The sequence below is a fragment of the Typha angustifolia genome, chromosome 15, assembly GCF_048772165.1.
Source record: "Typha angustifolia cultivar Huaian chromosome 15, ASM4877216v1, whole genome shotgun sequence".
NCBI lineage: Eukaryota > Viridiplantae > Streptophyta > Magnoliopsida > Poales > Typhaceae > Typha > Typha angustifolia.
The window spans coordinates 17796044-17814125 of NC_133253.1; the positions used below are offsets into that span (position 1 = coordinate 17796044).

The 18082-nt window shown below is 40.5% G+C and overlaps 4 protein-coding genes across 4 annotated transcripts; all 4 read left to right on the top strand.

Annotated features, from left to right (window-relative positions):
* The first annotated feature begins 298 nt into the window (after positions 1 to 298).
* On the top strand, positions 299 to 5331 carry LOC140778994 (protein trichome birefringence-like 23). The gene is made up of 4 exons (XM_073123927.1): positions 299 to 712; positions 1612 to 1695; positions 3254 to 3531; positions 4297 to 5331. Exons 1-4 carry the CDS (start codon positions 499 to 501, stop codon positions 5068 to 5070), a joined length of 1350 nt encoding a protein of 449 aa, XP_072980028.1. The 5' UTR covers positions 299 to 498; the 3' UTR covers positions 5071 to 5331.
* A 3259-nt stretch (positions 5332 to 8590) lies between these two features.
* Positions 8591 to 9148, top strand: LOC140777019 (hydroquinone glucosyltransferase-like). The gene has a single exon (XM_073120921.1). The coding sequence runs from the start codon at positions 8591 to 8593 to the stop codon at positions 9146 to 9148; it is 558 nt and encodes a 185-aa protein (XP_072977022.1).
* On the top strand, positions 9145 to 9642 carry LOC140777020 (UDP-glycosyltransferase 72C1-like). Its single transcript, XM_073120922.1, has one exon. The coding sequence runs from the start codon at positions 9145 to 9147 to the stop codon at positions 9640 to 9642; it is 498 nt and encodes a 165-aa protein (XP_072977023.1).
* Positions 9643 to 14801: 5159 nt separating this feature from the next.
* Positions 14802 to 16971, top strand: LOC140779167 (transcription factor SPEECHLESS-like). The gene is made up of 3 exons (XM_073124151.1): positions 14802 to 15312; positions 15420 to 15935; positions 16642 to 16971. Exons 1-3 carry the CDS (start codon positions 14914 to 14916, stop codon positions 16705 to 16707), a joined length of 981 nt encoding a protein of 326 aa, XP_072980252.1. The 5' UTR covers positions 14802 to 14913; the 3' UTR covers positions 16708 to 16971.
* The last annotated feature ends 1111 nt before the right edge of the window (positions 16972 to 18082 follow it).

An 18082-nucleotide genomic window follows, 5' to 3' on the forward strand; every position in this document is an offset into this window, starting at 1 on the left:
AATTGAATTTCTAATATATAATGAAGGGGCTTAATAATATAATTAGATAATTCAAGGATATATCTGTTCAAATATATTTTTTTTCTTACAGTGTGATGACAGTTGTGGGGGACAAAACATAACGACTCTTATAATTAAAACCTCTATATACTGTATACTATTATGCCAAAAAAGAATAAAAAATATGACTACTAGTCACATTATTCTCAAGAACAAAAGACTGTTGCCCTCTCTCTCTCTCTCTCTCTCTCTCTCTCTCTCTCTCTCTCTCTCTCTCTCTCTCTCTCTCTCTTCTTATATTGTTTTTTATTTTATTTTTACTTGAACATCGCTACCAGAGAAAAAGGAAGGCCATTGCTTGCCTTGCTCCCTCGACCTGCCTCCTCCTCCATCTTCTTCTCGCTTTTAACCTTGCTTTATTCACACTCTTCTCTCTTTGTAACCAACTCTTGCTTCCTCGTCTCCTTCGCTTTGAGAAGATATAGATGCCGTAGGGAGATGGGTTCGGATTGGGAGCCGTCGGTTACTGCTCTCCATAGGAAGGCCAACCATGTCCTGGTCAAGCTCTTCGTCTCTGCGCTCCTCGTCGGGATCTCCTTTCGCCTCTTATTCTCGCGTTCGGGCGATTTCTTGCCGGTTTCTGGGCTATCCACCGCAATGGAGAGAGCGGTGGCTCCGGTGGCCGGCGTTGGAGGTGGGGAGAATCAGAAAGGTGCGTGCTTTTTGACGATCTGTCTCATTCTTCGAGTTGGGTTGTTGAGGAAATGTGCAATGAGGTAGCGAGAAGATTAATGAGTGGATCTTTCGTCAATTGTTGAGTTGGTACGTGTTTTCCTAAAGGGAACTTGAAGATTTAGATATTTGAGAGGTGACGACTGTTTGGTTTTCTGGTAAAAGATCTGATTCCATCTTAATCTAGTAAATTCCGGACTTTTTAATTTTTTTTGCAAGGAAAAATGTTAAATTCTTAATTAAAGATTTGAGAATTTCTAATGGAGTTTGGCATTATCTCTAGTATACATGCTTGAGCGGTAATCGGACATTATGAGGTGATACAGGTAATGATTAGCTCATATAGATACTATCACAAAGGCATTTATAATTCATTTTCATGGTTAAGTATTGATTAGTTCTGGATGTCGGCAACTTTTGGGATGTTGCCAATCATGATGAATAAGAAAGGGACGAGTTGAAGTAACCACAAACTATGACCCACCTTTCTTTGCTCGGGACAATTTAACTAATCACTAAATTGGATCATTTTGACAAGAAAAAGTTAGAAACGTTATTTAACTAAATCTAGCTTTGCTGGTAGGGTTGATGTTTTATAGTCCTTGCAAAACATGGTTGCATTAGAAGTATAGTACCTTGATTTCAAAACCATGAAATAGTAATTTCCTTTTTGGGTTAACTAAATTCTGGTATTCCGTTCTCAATTTTCTGACTGATCTTAAGCATTACAAATGTTGTGATGAAATGTTCCCTGATACATCAATTTAACTGGTTCAAAATTTGGATAAACTTGATGGATACCATATTCTTTATGCAGAATTGGTTTGACTTAGCATGTTTATCTTGTCTGATTCTTTCGGATACCTTTCCCTATATCAGACTCCCCATCAACAGATAACAAAGTTGTCTTTGATGCTTCAATTCCAGCAGCAGCACCAGATACTGAAGAAGCTTCTCAAAAAGGTATTATACTTTAATCATTTATGCTTCATATTTTGAAAATAGTTTAAAGAATTAATATTTAGCAAGACAGAGCTGTTTGATTCATAGTTTGAAGTTTTGGTTTTGGTTTAAGTTTTGGCTTACTTAAAAATTGAAATATTTCGGTAAACTTCAGTTGGTTTCGATCCTAGTTTCACTATATTGGTTTCATTTTTTTTTTGTGGATAAATAGTCTTCTTTGTCTTAGTTTTTAATGCATCATACAAAATCTAATGATATTTAAGCAATGAGGTTGACATTGAGTCAGGTATAAGTTGGATTACAGTCAAATCAAGCTTTGAATTTAAAACATACATTAAAAAATTATTATTACGATTGTTTCGGTTGGATGCTAGTTTCAGATTGGATAGGACTGAAAAGTGAAATATTTTGGGGAAACACCTCTGTTTTGGATGAAACTTCAAACCATGATTTGATTCACAAAGCTATTGATATACGTAATACGTATACCATATGAAATATGTATCTTCTGTTGTTTTCTAGTCCAGATCCATTCCAATGCATCGAAGAGGACACATAATAAATTAGCACCCTCTATTACTGTGGCATGAATGCTAATCTCAGTGTCACTTGAAAATTGCGCCCACAGGTACTGCTGCAATACAATAAGCTCTCACTAATACACTGGAGAGGATCTGAAGTCGTTTCCACAATCTTAGTGGTGTATATCCGGTTAGACAACCATTTGATTAAAAAAAGAACAGACAATGTTCTTTCTATATTGAATCAATATGTTACTTTGGTTATCTTGCAAAGCCATATCATTAGGTGGTATACCTTACTTTTCCTTTCCCTTTTGTCTCAACCTATTAAGAACTCAATCTTATAGTTGCTACTATGGACAAGCAAACCTTTTGTAGGCCTTCCTAATTGTGCTTTTCATGTTAAAAGTATTCTGCAGTGGTGGCTTTGTGACATCTGACATGGGTGATGCAATGTATTGAATCATCTTATATGTTATTGTTCTAACCCTACCTATCCCTGAAGTTTCTTTTTATTGATGCATACCCAAGTGTCACACACTGACACTTATAACCAACTTTCCCATGTCTAGTTTTCTTAAAGTTATTGTAGGGTAAACTGAATTATAGTGTTTGTTTCTAGTGCTGGGTATGAATATTTTGTTTGGTACCAACATGTGAGAAAAGTATTCCCATGGATACCGTTAGGAAAGGTAGGAGAAGTATGTCATATCTCCTGCTTGTTTGTGTTGGGTGCCTTGATGGGGCTTTCTTGTGAGGGTTTGCTATTTGTTATTTTAATTTTCTTTCTTTTCCTTCCAACGTCCCATTTCAATCTTCTAACTGATGGTTATCATTAAGCAATTTCTATGTGAAGGTTCAAACAACTTCTGTTATAATTTTGCTTAGAGGAAAACTTATGATGCATTTTAAAGTTACGAATATCTGAACATTCATTCTACTTGTATATTGCTTATTTTCTCTACCTTTTTTTGATTTTTTTTCCTTTAAACCTACTTTCTTGTTAATCAAATGTTGCTGGAATATTAATTATGCAGAAATTTGTGATCTTTTTACTGGGGAGTGGATGCCAAATCCTTCTGGACCAGCTTACACAAATGCAAGTTGCCGATTTATTGAACCTCCTCAGAACTGTATGACAAATGGAAGGCCTGATACAGGCTATCTTTATTGGAGATGGAAGCCATCTGATTGTAATTTACCACCATTTGATGCAGTGAAGTTTCTGACTGCCATGCAAAATAAAAGTTGGGCTCTCATTGGTGATTCAATCCTTCGGAATCATATCCAGTCATTAATTTGCCTTCTATCGAAGGTACATTTTGTTGTGTAATCTTTCTAGTTATTAACAGTCACAATCATGTCTTTATGGCAATAATAAATCAAGAAATTGCATCAAATGATAAGTTCTTTTGGATGGCTCTTTGGTCTACTTGTGCCTCCCAAAGGAAAGAGGTTCCCCTCATGTCGAAATTTGTTTTTTTTTTCTTCATCTTTACTTTTTGCATGAATCCTGCGCACTACTTTTTGTCAACTTGTCATACTACTTGGCAGTGGTCAGTCTGGCAGTTCTTTCTTACTGTATTAGCTTGGGAAAGGTTTCTGTTTTTGTACATTATGCAGCTATGTTAGGGTAAAATTCATGTCTCTTCCTAATATTTGTCAAGGCAGAAGGGTTTATAATCCTCAGTCTATTACCCCCTTGGGCTTAACTATTGTTATCATGAATCATGATAATCCCCAAGTTGCATATCAGCTCAGGAAAGGTTCTTTCATTTGCCAATTGCTGATGCTTCCTGAGTATAATTCCTACTCTTCATGGCTACAAGCTTGTATTCGCTTGGCCAGTAATATTACATCAGTTTCTACGTCCAGTATGGTGTTTGTAATTGATAATCCGTCATTCTTGACACGATTAGTAATGCCTTGGTACACATTGACACATTGTATGATTCCAAGCATTAGCTTGTTTGTTCTATTTATTTATTCACTAGTGAAATCCTAGGTACTATCAGACAAAAATTCTCTTATCTTTCTCCAAGGTTTTTGACTGATTGAAACAGTTTGTTTTGTAATTCAGGCAGAAGAACCTGTTGAGGTTGCGCATGAAGACAACTACAAATCCAGAAGATGGCATTTCTCCTCCTACAACTTCACCATCTCACTTATATGGACTCCTTTCTTAATCAAGGCTGATATCTTTGAGAACGACGACGGCGAGTCAAAATCTGAACCCCAGCTTCATCTAGACACATTGGATACCAAATGGACACATCAATACAGGAGCTTTGATTATGTAGTCATATCCGGCGGTCAGTGGTTCTTGAAAACTGCAATCTACTGGGAGAACAGAACAGTAATTGGCTGCCATTATTGCCCTGGAAAGAACTTAACAGACATTGCCTTAGAGCATTCTTACAGAAGAGTCCTCAGACTGGTCTTCAGTTTCATCACATCTTCGATTCATAAACCTGTGGTCATCTACAGGACATGGACACCCGACCACTTTGAAAATGGCGAATGGTTCAGCGGTGGCACTTGTAACAGGACTGCACCATACAAGAAAGGGGAGTTCAATGGCCGAGATGTGGACCATTTGATGAGGAAGGTCGAGTTAGAGGAATTCAAGAAGGCAGTAGCAGATGATGGACCGGGGAATACAGGCCGCCTGATGCTGCTCGATACATACCATCTTTCGTTGCTCAGACCTGATGGGCACTCAGGGCCTTACAGAACGTTTCATCCCTTCGACAAAGGTAATAATGTTGCAGTCCAGAATGACTGCCTTCATTGGTGCTTGCCTGGGCCGGTTGATACATGGAATGATTTGATCATGGAAATGTTGCTGAAGTGAATTATAGGTGTAAACGGCTTCTACATAATCCGGTTGATCTTGAATCCTTCAGAAGGCAGGAAGCATCAAGAAATTGCTGGACAGCATGACAGCTTTGCGATTTCCTTTTTAAGTCCTAATCTGCATTGCTCAAACTTTTCTGTTTTCATGCAACTGTAATTAGATGAAAGCCTGTGATTTGATGGTTTGTTACATTCTTTTGTCTTCAATAGCTAAGCCATTGCTTTGCATACTTTAGAGAAGTCCAAATCTTCAAACAACGAGCTGATGATTCTGTTATGTTATCTTCTCTTTGATGATCTTAGAAGCTTCCACATGCGAATTATTGCTTGTTTAGCTATGTGGATAATGTAATATTCCTCATCAATACCAAGTAGATGGCACAGATGTTCGACTACTATTATATACATCAAAATAATGTACAAGATACTATTATACATATCATATGCCAAAAACTTTCAAACACACACACACACACACACAAAGTCATAATATTTGCTTCTTTAGAGCAGATCAACCTGCAACAGCAAAGCTCATATCTACAAGCTTACGATATGATCTCTCTCCACTAATCCCTCCAACTTCTTTAAAGTTACTTGCAAATCACATTTCTAAAGCACTGATCACCTGAGGAGAAGAAAAAAAAATAAAATTAAAGAGTAACAGAATAATGCAGAGCAAATGAGCTGAAGACATCATATTGTACAACGTGGTCGTTAAGCATATAGAAGCTCACTTTCCGAGTAAAACTCACCCGTTCCCAAGTTCCGAGTTTTACGAAAAATTCACATGAGAGTTCATCCAAGACGGCACCTTTTGAGCAAAATCGCAAACAAGAGATGGGAATCAAGTAGGTACCTATCGTTCCCCGTCGACGGCGGGGAGCGGGCGCGGGCGCGGCTGCTCGCGCTCTTCTTCGTGGGTGGTACTGGTCCGCGAGGGGAGGGGATTGGAGCCCTTGACGAGCCATCCAACAGCGAACAAGGCGACCCCCCCGAGGAAGGCGGCGCCCCACGCACGGGCGTGCCAACGGCTGAACCTACGCGTGGCGAACTGCCATTGCTCGCGCAGAGTAGCCGGATCCGGGTTCACCGGGTCTGGCGGGTTCGGGAAGCGAACCTCGCCGCTCCACGCCGCCTCCGCGGGGTTCGGGTAGTGGACCCCGCTCCTCCACGCCGCCTCCGAAGTTGGCGGCGGGTGCGTCGGTGGTTGCTCCGTCGCCGAGCTGGGCTTCTGCTGCTCCGCCATAGATTAATCTGTAAATATTTGAGTTCAGGCCTAGTTGGTGGAAAGGAATTGGGGAGGTGGTTTCATCGAGTCGAAGAAATACCAAGCTAGCTTGCACGTGTCGATCTGCCTACACGTACAGAGACGAAAGGGAGGTAAGTTCGATTTTCCCTTTAATGCGCGTTGATATGTAGTAAATTTTTAATATAATATTATATATATAATTAAAATTTATTATGATCTTTTTTCTTTGAGAGAATTATCTAGTTATATAATCCATATATCAGACCAAAAAAAATACCAAGCTAATTTCCACGTGTCGATCTGCCTACACGTGTAGAACAGGAAGTGGGGTTATAAGTAAGTTCTATTCTTGATATTTCATAAATTTAATATATATATATATATATATAATTGTTTGATTTATATATTGGAACAAGCAAGCACGAACCTTTCTCGAGGGAAAAACCTAATTGCCCATAACAAATTTAAGAAAAAGAAAATAGGATCTCTTATTTAATAAAATATTTGAGAGCGAATCACATAATGTGAAATATTATCAGCCATTGCTACCACATGTTTTATGTTTTTTAGTACTTTCAAAGGTGTGGGTGCTGAAAGATGATTTAATTTGCTTTTTTCTTTTTATTAGAACTAAGATTGAGATAAGCAATGTATTAAAAAGTCAGGGCACAAGAATCAACCTATTCGAGTCAGACAACTTCAAGTGAAGAGAGTTAGAGTCCCCTTCTTAGGCTATTCTCTCAATGAGTAGTCTAATTAACTGCCCGATTATAGAGGCTATTCTCTCAATTTATGTAAAAAAAAATAGAGAAAAACATAACAAGTTAATTTAGTCAATGATGCGTTGAATGCACTAAGAAACAACGTCTACACCCTTGATCGCATTTATGACCAAAGCAAAATCATCTCAAAAAATGATGTTTAGGTTTTGTTGAACAGTAGAGGAAACTACATTGAGAAGAGCTTAGGCTTTAACTTCAAGAGTAGAGACCGGATGGGTAACCCAAAATGTTGTCTCCCCTTGGTGATTGCGAGCTATGACACCCATCCCTTTATCTTTACCAAGGGGGTCTTAGGAACCGTAAAAATTTGTCTTGATATAGCCATACGTTGGGGAAGTCCACGTTTCATCCTTGCCTTTAGGTTTGATAGCTAGTTTCTCAACCCTAGTTCTACTAAAGTAATATATAGTCTTATGAAGGGCCACCCAAGCAATATGATCGTCTTTCGTTATAGTAGCATTAAAATATTGCCTAGTTCAAGCTTTTCATATCATCCAAAGAGTGGAGGCTATAATAGATTTGAACTTGTCTAGTTCAAGATGAGCCCAGTTGAAGCAAAGCTAGTTGCAGCCGAGAGTGAATGAGACCTCGAGGTTACAGGCAATGACTTCCCACACCTCGAGGGCATAGAGACAATGATAAAGAGGTGAATAGTATTTTCCTCCCACAAATCACACATTGGGCATATATCAACCTGCCCAATGTGGAGACCATTGAGAAAAGTCTTCATGGGAATCCAGCCTCATAGGACTTCTCAAAGGAAAATCTTAAACCCTGGGGTTAGCCCTAAGTTTTGAAAGGGCATTCCATTTAGGCCCCTTCTAATTGGGGTTATTACCGAAAAAGAAGTAAATAGCTTTGACACTGGTTTTTCTTTTACTGTCAGGGCACGAAATTTAATTATTCTTCAAGGATCCAACCCGCGTATTAATGATGGAATTACTGATCTGAGTGCCAAAGTTCTCCACAAGATATTATTCGTTCCACAGGCTATCTAAAAGCTTCTAAGCCTGCGGCACTTGGGAAGTCCCTGGATCAAGGAGGACATTAGTGAGGTAGTCATTTCCTACCAAGTGTCTGATCCCCTTTATAGCTTTACTGGGCAGAGGTATTCAATGTAGAATTATATCAGACATCGAAACCACGTGCTTGGGCTTGGTTGATTCTCTCTCTCTCTCTCTCTCTCTCTCTCTCTCTCTCTCTCTCTCTCTAATATATTAAAGTCTCCTCTGTGAGCAGAGTAAATAATACCAAAGAACCCCCGCTTGGTTAATTTGATATTTATATAGTAATCACCTTTTCTTATCGCGTTGCATTGGGATGTTTGGATTCTTTTCTGACTGACTAGTAGAAATCTCTATACCTTATAATCTATAATTAGATATATCTGTCGTTATGCAATGGACGACTTTATATAGTTTTAGTTTTTTCAATTCAATCGCCCTAAAGTCGAAGTTAACACATCCTGACAAGCATTAGTCATTCCAATGGAAGGCAATACCAACAAACCTCCCCACGTAGCCATCGTCTGCAGCTCCGGTATAGGCCACGTCATCCCCTTGGCTGAATTCGGCGCCCTCCTTGCCAGCCGCCACAGCTTCAACGTCACCCTCATCGCCAGCCCCATTGACCCCTCCGCCGCCGCCGCCTACCGATCCATCGCCACCTCCCTCCCCTCCCAAGTCAACTCCATCACCCGCCCCTTTCCTCCACCTGACTACTTCCCGGAACACACCCACCGTATCCCGCATAGGCAACCGTCGCCTACAACCTCCCTCGCCGCTCTTGCGTCTATCGTCGTCGACTTGTTTAGCTTTGTAACATACGATTTGGCGTTTGAACTCGGCATCCCATGTTACATGTTTTGCACGTCGACATGCATGAGCTTGTCGCTCTTCCTCCGCATCCCTCTTCTCCACGAAACGTACCACGAGGAGGAGTATCGTAACCTCGTTGATGCTAAGTCGCAAAGCGATTCCGCGAGGTCGATGGCTTTCTGGTCAACAGCTTTGAGGGGTTGGAGTCGGGTGCCTTCTTGGCAATGAATAGTGAACCGGGAAAGCCGCCGGTTTACCCGGTCGGGCCTCTCGTCCGGACCAGGTCGACAGAGCACGAGTGCGTTCAATGGTTGGACCGGCAGCCGAGCGGGTCCGTGGTCTACGTGCCCCGCGGGAGCGAGGAGACGCTGACGTGGCAGCAGAGGACCGAGCTGGCTCTGGGATTGGAGCTGAGTCATCATCGATTCCTGTGGGTCGTGAAGGCCCCACTCGAAGCTAAAGCCAACGCATCACTCCTCTCCTCGAGTAGCACGCAGGGGAGCAACCCGCTCGACTTCCTGCCCGATGGGTTCATAGGAAGGACGAAAGAGTTCGGGCTCGTGCTGCCGTCGTGGGCTCCACAAGATAAGGTGCTGGGACACATGGCGACAGGGGTTTTCCTGTCGCATTGCGGTTGGAACTCCTTGGTGGAGAGCATCACGAACGGCGTGGCATTGTTTTATGGCCGTTGTAAAAAAATTTTAAAAAAAGGCAAAGGATGAACGCGGTGTTGTTAGCGGAGACAGCAAAGGTTGGGATAAGGATTAAGAGAGGGGATGATGGATTGGTGAGGAGGGAGGAGATCGTAAGGGTGGTTAAGTTCGTAATGGAGGAGGAAGAAGAGAAATGGTCAAGGGAGAGGGTGGCTGAGCTCACGGAGAGAGCGGCATGTGCGGTGACTCACCGCCGGTGAGGGAGGGTGGATCGTCGTTCAAGGTCATGTCAGAGTTTGTGCAGCGAGGAAAAAGGACAACTTGGCACGTAATTAATTCATAGAGTTGCGAGTAAAGTAATAATGTCATGGGTTGCTTCGCGAAATCAGTAAATCTTTTACTTTCTCGATTAATAATGATATTCCATATGTACCTAGGGGTGAGCCTTAGCCTTAGCCTTAGCCTTAGCTTGACCGAGCGGCTTTGGCTCAGGCTATGCTTAAAATTAATTTCGAAATTTAGAATTGGGTTCAAACTTTATCGAGCCTCATTCAAGTCGAGCCAGATTGAGCCAAATTGAACCCAAGCTGAGCCGAAGAAAAAGAAGAAGATTGAGGCTCGAGGGATGGCGCCAGGGGACCTACCGGAGAGCTACGTGGCGAAGGTGCTGATCTATATCGCGACGACAGCTTGACAAGGCAACACCGTAGCGACTTGCAATTGCCGAAAGGGTAGGAGGTGGGACCACGACGGTTTGTCATTGCCAAAGGAGGAGAAAGCAGCACCGTGGCAACTTAGTGAAGAAGGACGAGGGCATGAGGCGACGCTACGGCGGTGGCTAACGAAGGAAGACGAGGGCACAAGGTGACACAACGATGGCGACTTGGCAAAGGAGGACGAGGGCACGAGGTGACGTAGCAATGGCGGCTTGGTGAAGGAGGATGATGCGACATTGGCTCATCGCGACAGAGGAGGAAGGGGGATGTGGAAATGGGATTTGGGGATTGATGTTTTTCTCACTCCTTTTATACTGAGACTATCGAGCCGAACGTGAGCGAGCTGGCTCCAACTCAGACGCGGCTCAATATTAATTTTGAGACAGTTTTGATGACTCGGGCTTGACTCATTTTTAACCAAGCCGAGCTCGAGCTGCTCGTTTATATTAACAGCCCTATATATAGAGTATGAAAAGTTGGATATAATAAACTAACTGTAGACTTTCTACTTATGTTAATTCTTAGTGAAATGTTTCGGGTTGTCTTTTACATGGCTCTATGGCCTAATATTATATCTTTTGTTGTAGTGTTGTTTATTTATTATTGTCAAATGCGAAAGTTGTGTTAAAATATCATATTTCTTCTCTCAATATTTATGCATTAGGCAGTCAAATGATTTAGTGAAATGTTGTGGCTAATGCCTCCTTATAACTATTTTCTTAATTATAGGAGTACCAATTTTTATCAATTTATAAAAATGGATAACTGATAGAGAGAAATTAAATATGACTAATTTATTCTTACAATTTAAAAAAAATTATCAATTTTTTATTTATTATTATTTAATTTCAATCATTTGATTAGAAGAGAAAAATTAATAGTTTTTATTAAATTATTTATTATATATATATAATTATTGTGAAAGTTAGGAGACGGAAGTAATAAGCAAGATATACTGGTGTTCACGGTAGCGCCAATCTTTAGCCTAAATTTGGATTAAGTCAAAATGACATATATACGAAGAGAGAGAGAGAGAGAGAGAGAGAGAGAGAGAGAGTCCTTATGTGGACTCTCGTACAAAATATATATGGGTACTATAAAAGCCCTTACCTTAGACTTAATTCCTTCTCGCAGTGAATGTGCCGAAAAGTTTATAGAAAAACTATAAGATAGACATTGGATAGGCAAGATGCAACAGTAATATTGTGGTCGTTATATTGTCCAATCAAGCAATTATAATAAGAGCTAGTATCAATTTAAGGGACATAGACCACCAACTATCCCCTCTATGTATCATGATCAATTAAGCTAGCACATATAATCCAAGTTGCACACATCCTAGGCCAAAATAGGCACCTGGACCTACCCATGTGGGTCCAACTGAGCAAATCCCCAAACGACTGCTTCCCCATGCCAGCCAATAAGCAGCAAGCCCTTCATCAATGGAGAATAGCGACTTTACTTCCCATGCACCCGCATCGCACTCGTCACTGTCACCGGTGACAAGCAAAATTAAATTTCTCCTCTGAAATGTCCCAATTCCTTCTACTCCTCCCCCCTCCCCACTTCATCAGCTTCAGTAATGGCAAAGGCAAGCCCGGCATGAGTGCAGTACAAAACAAGACCACAACCTCACATTTTTATTTCTCTAGAACATCACCTCTCTCTCTCTCTGTGTGTGTGTGTGTGTATATATATATATATATACTTTGTTACACATTGGTCCCATCTGTGTACATACGCACTGTATCTATATGTACAGTTATGCAGTGAATATGTTAATGGTAGAGGGTGGGGGTTGGATTTGAGAGAGTGAAGTGATGGCCCTCAACTAACTGCTTTCTCAAGTCCCACAAGTTCGTGTCTCTCTCTCGGCCTACTGATTGAGAATATAAGATAGGGCCCAAAACAGAGGGGAGAGAAGGCAACCAAAGCTTTCCATGTGGGCCAAGTCCCAAGGCAGCGGAATGTCCACAATCGAGATACTTGGTTGGCTACTTACAGATCCATTCAAACTTAACTGAGTATGATCATTATTCATTTAGTTACTACTATCAACTTTTAAGAAAGAGTATGAAAAGTACAAGAACTGGAGTAACAAAACCTCAATAAGAGAGTATTATTACAAGAGGCCTGATAGTGTCTTAAGTAAATCAGTGCCATTAAGATTTAGAATCCGACAGACTCGGTTAGCAAAATAGTAGAAAACTATTGGGACTATAGGAGATTCCTGCAGTCTGTGGTGCAGACGAACTGTTAGGATGGGTAGATAATTGAGAGCGACCACTCGGAAATGTCTCTTGTAATCAAATGGAGGGGGCCTTCTACGGATCAGACATCCAGACACGCACAATTCCCAAATCTAATTAAGGCACTCTCCTATCTTGCTCCCATTTAAAGGTCGGGATTCAAATAATACTGGATTCCTTACATCCACAACTGCGCAAATTTGCTCCACTGGGGGCACGTGGCAACCGAGAGCAGCTTCTAGCAGTCAACTATTAGGAAATCTCTGCATCGGTGGCTGTATAGGATCTCTCCCCCATTCAAATTTTTGCATGGCATTGTCTCCAGAGTATAGTTATGTCTTCCTCTCTATCATACCTTTTCCGTGGTGCCATTGAATGACTTTGATGGAGGCATCAATGAAGCTACTTAGGAGAGAGAGAGAGAAAGAGAGAAAGAGAGAGAGAGAGAGGATATGTATATATGTAGCTGTGACAAATGAATAAGAGAGGATGGGGAGAGCAACGTAGGCTCGTACACATGCATTTAATGGCTCTGAGCGTCTTTGTGTTTCTTGTGCATAATTGTTATGTTCGCAGAATCTAAACTGAGTACACCTCTCTTTGCGAGTAAGATAGGCATTTATTATTGTTTCAGTAATTCTATCAAATAAATGTGCATGTCAACAAAATTGAAATAAATGTGTCACGTCGAACACTTGCTAGTTATAATACATTTTCTCTCTTTCACATAAATATTGATGGAGTCCATCAACTGATCTTCTGGCTCTTAGACTATTAGAACAGGCAACCGGACGAGTCTTCTCCTATTCGTGGTATACTAGTACATTTTCGTTATTTACAAATAGTGTTATAGAATAAAAGATTACTTCATACACCACAGCTGATGACTCCTACAGTCCCTATCTATCACTCAAGCTACTGAAGAATACCTAAAAAAAACACTTGGTATTTGTATGGATTAGATGAAATATATATATCCCTATGCCCATTATTCATATATTGATTACAGACTTACCAACAGGACAGACGTACGTGGCAACATCTTCACCACTCTCTGAGCACAAGACCATTACTGTTCTGTCATCCCAACGGCTGATTTATTGCCACGTCAGTCCTGCTCAACAAAATCTTCGTAAAGAGATTTCTTGTCCGTAGCCTTTGTCGTGATAGATAGATAGATGGAAGACACGACACCCTTTTCTATTTCACGAACGTTTGGTTCGAAGGAAATGATTGGTGTATGAGTAGTTGAGGGGGGTAAATGTGAAATTTAATGTGAATGGCGCAACAAAGAAAAGATGACGGCTGATTACTGCTTAAATGAGAGGGACTTAAATGCATAACCTCCCTCTTCTCTTCCCTAGATCCTCTACCGTACAAGCTATTTATCATATCTAGCTAACATGGCATGCATGACACATCTCATGTCCGATCCCTTTCAAACCCAACCCTCCCTCCTCATACCTAAAAACATTACAATATTGCTCCCTCTCTCTCTCTCTCTCTCTCTCTCTCTCTCTCTCTCTCTCTCTCTCCAATTAATACTGAATAGGTTCATTCTGAACCTAGGGATAAGTCTAGTTATCACACACCACTTGGAAATTAACAACACTTCTGCAATACATAGTATACTCCTAATGTGATCATTAACATTCTTCTGGATACACCTACTGGAAAGCAAAAGGAATGTTTTCTATCATGATGGGCATGTAATTATAAGCACAATCAACACCACTATAATTCATAAAGAACACATAGAGTAGTCATGATCATTAGAATCGCATAAATTTTCACTGAGCCGAGCAGAGCATTGGGTTGGGCAATCCTTTTGTCTGCGGGTTAGAGTAATAAATGCTTGTTCAGATCTGGTGAAAAAAAATCCTTACTTTTATTTTTTTATGATCAGCAAAGATATATCCTCTGCGATTGCTTCTTTTTTTTTAATTTTTAAAAGAAGTTAAACTTGTATTTAATTAAATAGGATTGTATGAAACTCTCCCGTACGTATGCTTACGAGAATTGCGAAGACTTTTAATGCTAGACATCTATCTGTACGTTACGTGTCTCGAACTCGCCATTTAACCCCGCATGCATAGCCGACGGCATGATCAAAAAAGATCCCATGCCATATACTATCATACCATAACATACCATACAGTGGCACTCTCGTAATTTATCCTAAAAACAGTGTCTAATTTCCAGCCGACTTTTCCTATATTTCCTCCACCTCTTTCTTCTCAATTATCCCCGCTCCCTCTCCAACGGTCTATTTTCCTATCCCTTTTATTTGCACATGAGAGTTGGTCCAAAAAGAGGTGGCTATCTACTTCAATCTTCTCCTCGCAAAATATTAGGTATAGTTAGGTAGTAGTATCATGGGAGACAACCTACAAGATCTCTTTGAGGACCCGGACTTTGGGACCCAAGAGGACCTGTTTAGGATCTTGGAGACATTGGATGATGCTACTTTCAATCCTCTTGAGGCGACTGTCTTTAGCCCTAGATGCGGCGGCGATACCGCGAAGAGATTGGCGTCCCAAGGATCGGTTTCTCCTAGCGTTAGGTTGCGGGAGATCGATGAGACCGACGAAGAGGATGCGCGTCCTCGAAAGAAGTTTAAGTACTCGGCGCCGGCAGTGGCTTCGGAGGAAGCCGCCAGCCAAGACGGGCCGCAGAAGATGTCGCACATTGCGGTGGAGCGCAACCGGAGGAAGCAGATGAACGAGCACTTGTCGGTGCTCCGATCGTTGATGCCGTGCTTCTACGTGAAGAGAGTAAGATGATCATAGACACTTACCATGTTATATATACTTCTTTTTTTATTAGTGCTCACATCGGATAGGAAATGAGAAATTTGATATCTTCTTTGTTTCTAATTTAGGGAGACCAAGCATCCATCATAGGAGGAGTGGTTGATTACATCAAGGAGTTGCAACAAGTATTGCAGTCACTGGAGGCCAAGAAGCAAAGGAAAGTTTACAGTGAAGTGCTTAGTCCAAGGCCAGCCTCAAGCCCTCGGCCATTACCACTGAGCCCAAGACCGCCACCTAAAAGTCCTAGAATAGGTTTACCGATAAGCCCACGAACTCCTCAGCCTGGAAGTCCTTACAAGCCTAGGATGCAGCACAGCTACATGCCTTCCACCATAGCAGCTTCTCACGAGTCCACCCCCTCATTGGAGAGTAGCTCCACCGAGCTCGCCGCCAACTCCAAGACCTCGGTGGCGGATGTCGAGGTGAAGTTTTCGGGCCCCAACGTTCTCTTGAAGACAGTATCTCATCGCATACCTGGACAAGCTACCAAGATAATCGCGGCGCTTGAGAGCCTTTCGCTCGAAATAATCCATGTTAGCATGAGCACCATTGATGATACCATGATGAACTCTTTCACCATCAAGGTACGTGATGCGAAAGTCACTTACATTTAAGTACTCCATGTATTTTTCTCAATCCATAGCCCATCTTGCTTAGGGGACATGTCAGGATATAGCGCTTCTACATGGAGACTGCATTAAGCTCCTCAAGACTACTCTATTGGCTGCTACATTAATAGTGTTCACATTGATCAACATCTTTAGTATTACTATAGGCCGTAGCGCAGATGCTAGATACTGGTTAGTAAGTAGACTGAAACAATATATAGCTAGTGTTATTTCAAATTAAATACATGTAAAAGGTACTATGGAGATGACTTTGATTTATAGATATATGTGCATTCTGTTATACATTGATTATTGCATGTTGAAGCTGTCGGTATTTATTGATAACATTTAAGTTCAGCACTTCGTAGTATATATTAGTGAAAACTTTAGTGTATTTGCTTTTATTTTGTCCTTTCAAGTGAATGTAACAACGTGTGCCCTCTATAAATGTGGAGAGCACTGGAAGACGAGCGATCTAAGATATACACAGAAACTGAGAAAAGACACTGTTATCTTACATCAAATAAGACATCCGAGGGGTCTACCATAGAGTATTAGTTGTGCTATATATGCATTGTTTAGCTGATCCATGAAATGTTTTTATACTAATGCCACTGGGATTGGATATTCACTGATTTTTTTTTTTCTATTTGCCTTCAAATATTATTTTCTTGTTTAACAGATCGGCATTGAGTGCGAACTTAGTGCAGAAGAACTTGTACAAGAAATTCAGCAAACATTCTCCTAAAGCTACCTAACACAGCACCAGTACTTCTCCTAACACCAAGCTCAAGAGGTATATCACATGTATTGCTTCTCCTCTGGATAGGGCTGTGGTAGCAAAGAGAATGTGGGAGGCACCAGCAACCAAGTCCAAGTCTAGTTAGAACATGACCATCAGTAGCTTAGTTTCTCTATGCTGTTCATTGTAACACTGTATTCCAAGTAATTCACTTCCTAATTCAGTGAATTTTGATCTTGCTTAATATTGTATCCCAATAGAAATTTTCTAATCCCACTGCATTCACCATCTTTCCGTTTCAGAAAATGTGTTATAATTTCATGAATATACAAGTACTGAAAACAAATAATTGAACGGGCTCTGGGCGCGTTCGAACGTGGCTATGACCGTTCGAAACAAACTGCTTTCTGTCTAGAGCCCGCGTTCGAACGCCCCCAGGGTCCGTTCGAACTTGCCCGTTCGAACGTGTGGTATAGAAAAACTGATATATACTGAATTTTTTTGCTAAAACTGAATTTGAGCTAATTTTTAACATAGATGGATCTTCGTACACAGTGGCAAACTATGCTCTCTGTCTGTAATGTCATAAATATGTTCAAAACGGGGTGGCTATCTCACTGGGCATTTGAACAAAATTTTGTATGTTTGAACGTACAGATAATATTTTTCATCTATATCATCGTATCCTATCATTGGTATCATATATCAATCCTGTCAGTGGTATCATACCGATAAGGTAGCTGAGAGGAAGGAAGCATAATAATCTCTACTGTGTGGAGGTTCATAAAGCTGAGACGATCGACCACTTTTGCTTAAAAAATTACATTGATCGATATTTTATCTACTACGTCCGATAATCGTAACTCTTTGATGTTAATAAAACATCTAATAATTCGTACCAAAGTAGGAATTTTGCCAATTTCTTCTATATACATTCTTGGGTTCACACTCTATATTGCACATATGCCTAGTTTCTTATTGCTATTAACAAATAATCCAAATTTCCTTGCCATATGTTATCTTGAGATTTCCCTCGTTTTTCTGGAGTTGCCTCAAAGAAGGGTTTCTAATTTAGTGCATATTGACAATTTTTAACATTGGGATCTGTTTTCAAAATAAATTATTTTTAAAATTACGCGCATATTCTTTTAATTTTTAAAATAAATCTGGTCTAATGAATAAAATGGGAGAATATTAGACATGCTTAGTTTATATGGTTAGATATTTCTTCTAGAAACTCAGCAATTCTCTGTTAGTGAAGGTTACCGGTTAACTAATTTGTATATCTCTTAAGTAGTTCACTATCTTATGCTCATTGAACATTATTAACTTAATTAAGTTGATTACTATATCTATTGAAGATTTTTTTTAATTCAGATAA

Coding starts and splice junctions, on each gene's coding strand:
- LOC140779167 (XM_073124151.1), top strand. CDS start 14,914: ATGGGAGACAACCTACAAGATCTCTTTGAGGACCCGGACTTTGGGACC. Junction 15,313..15,419: donor CGTGCTTCTACGTGAAGAGA/GTAAGATGATCA, acceptor TTTCTAATTTAG/GGAGACCAAGCATCCATCAT. Junction 15,936..16,641: donor TGAACTCTTTCACCATCAAG/GTACGTGATGCG, acceptor CTTGTTTAACAG/ATCGGCATTGAGTGCGAACT.
- LOC140777019 (XM_073120921.1), top strand. CDS start 8,591: ATGGAAGGCAATACCAACAAACCTCCCCACGTAGCCATCGTCTGCAGC.
- LOC140777020 (XM_073120922.1), top strand. CDS start 9,145: ATGAATAGTGAACCGGGAAAGCCGCCGGTTTACCCGGTCGGGCCTCTC.
- LOC140778994 (XM_073123927.1), top strand. CDS start 499: ATGGGTTCGGATTGGGAGCCGTCGGTTACTGCTCTCCATAGGAAGGCC. Junction 713..1,611: donor AGGTGGGGAGAATCAGAAAG/GTGCGTGCTTTT, acceptor TCCCTATATCAG/ACTCCCCATCAACAGATAAC. Junction 3,532..4,296: donor TAATTTGCCTTCTATCGAAG/GTACATTTTGTT, acceptor TTTGTAATTCAG/GCAGAAGAACCTGTTGAGGT.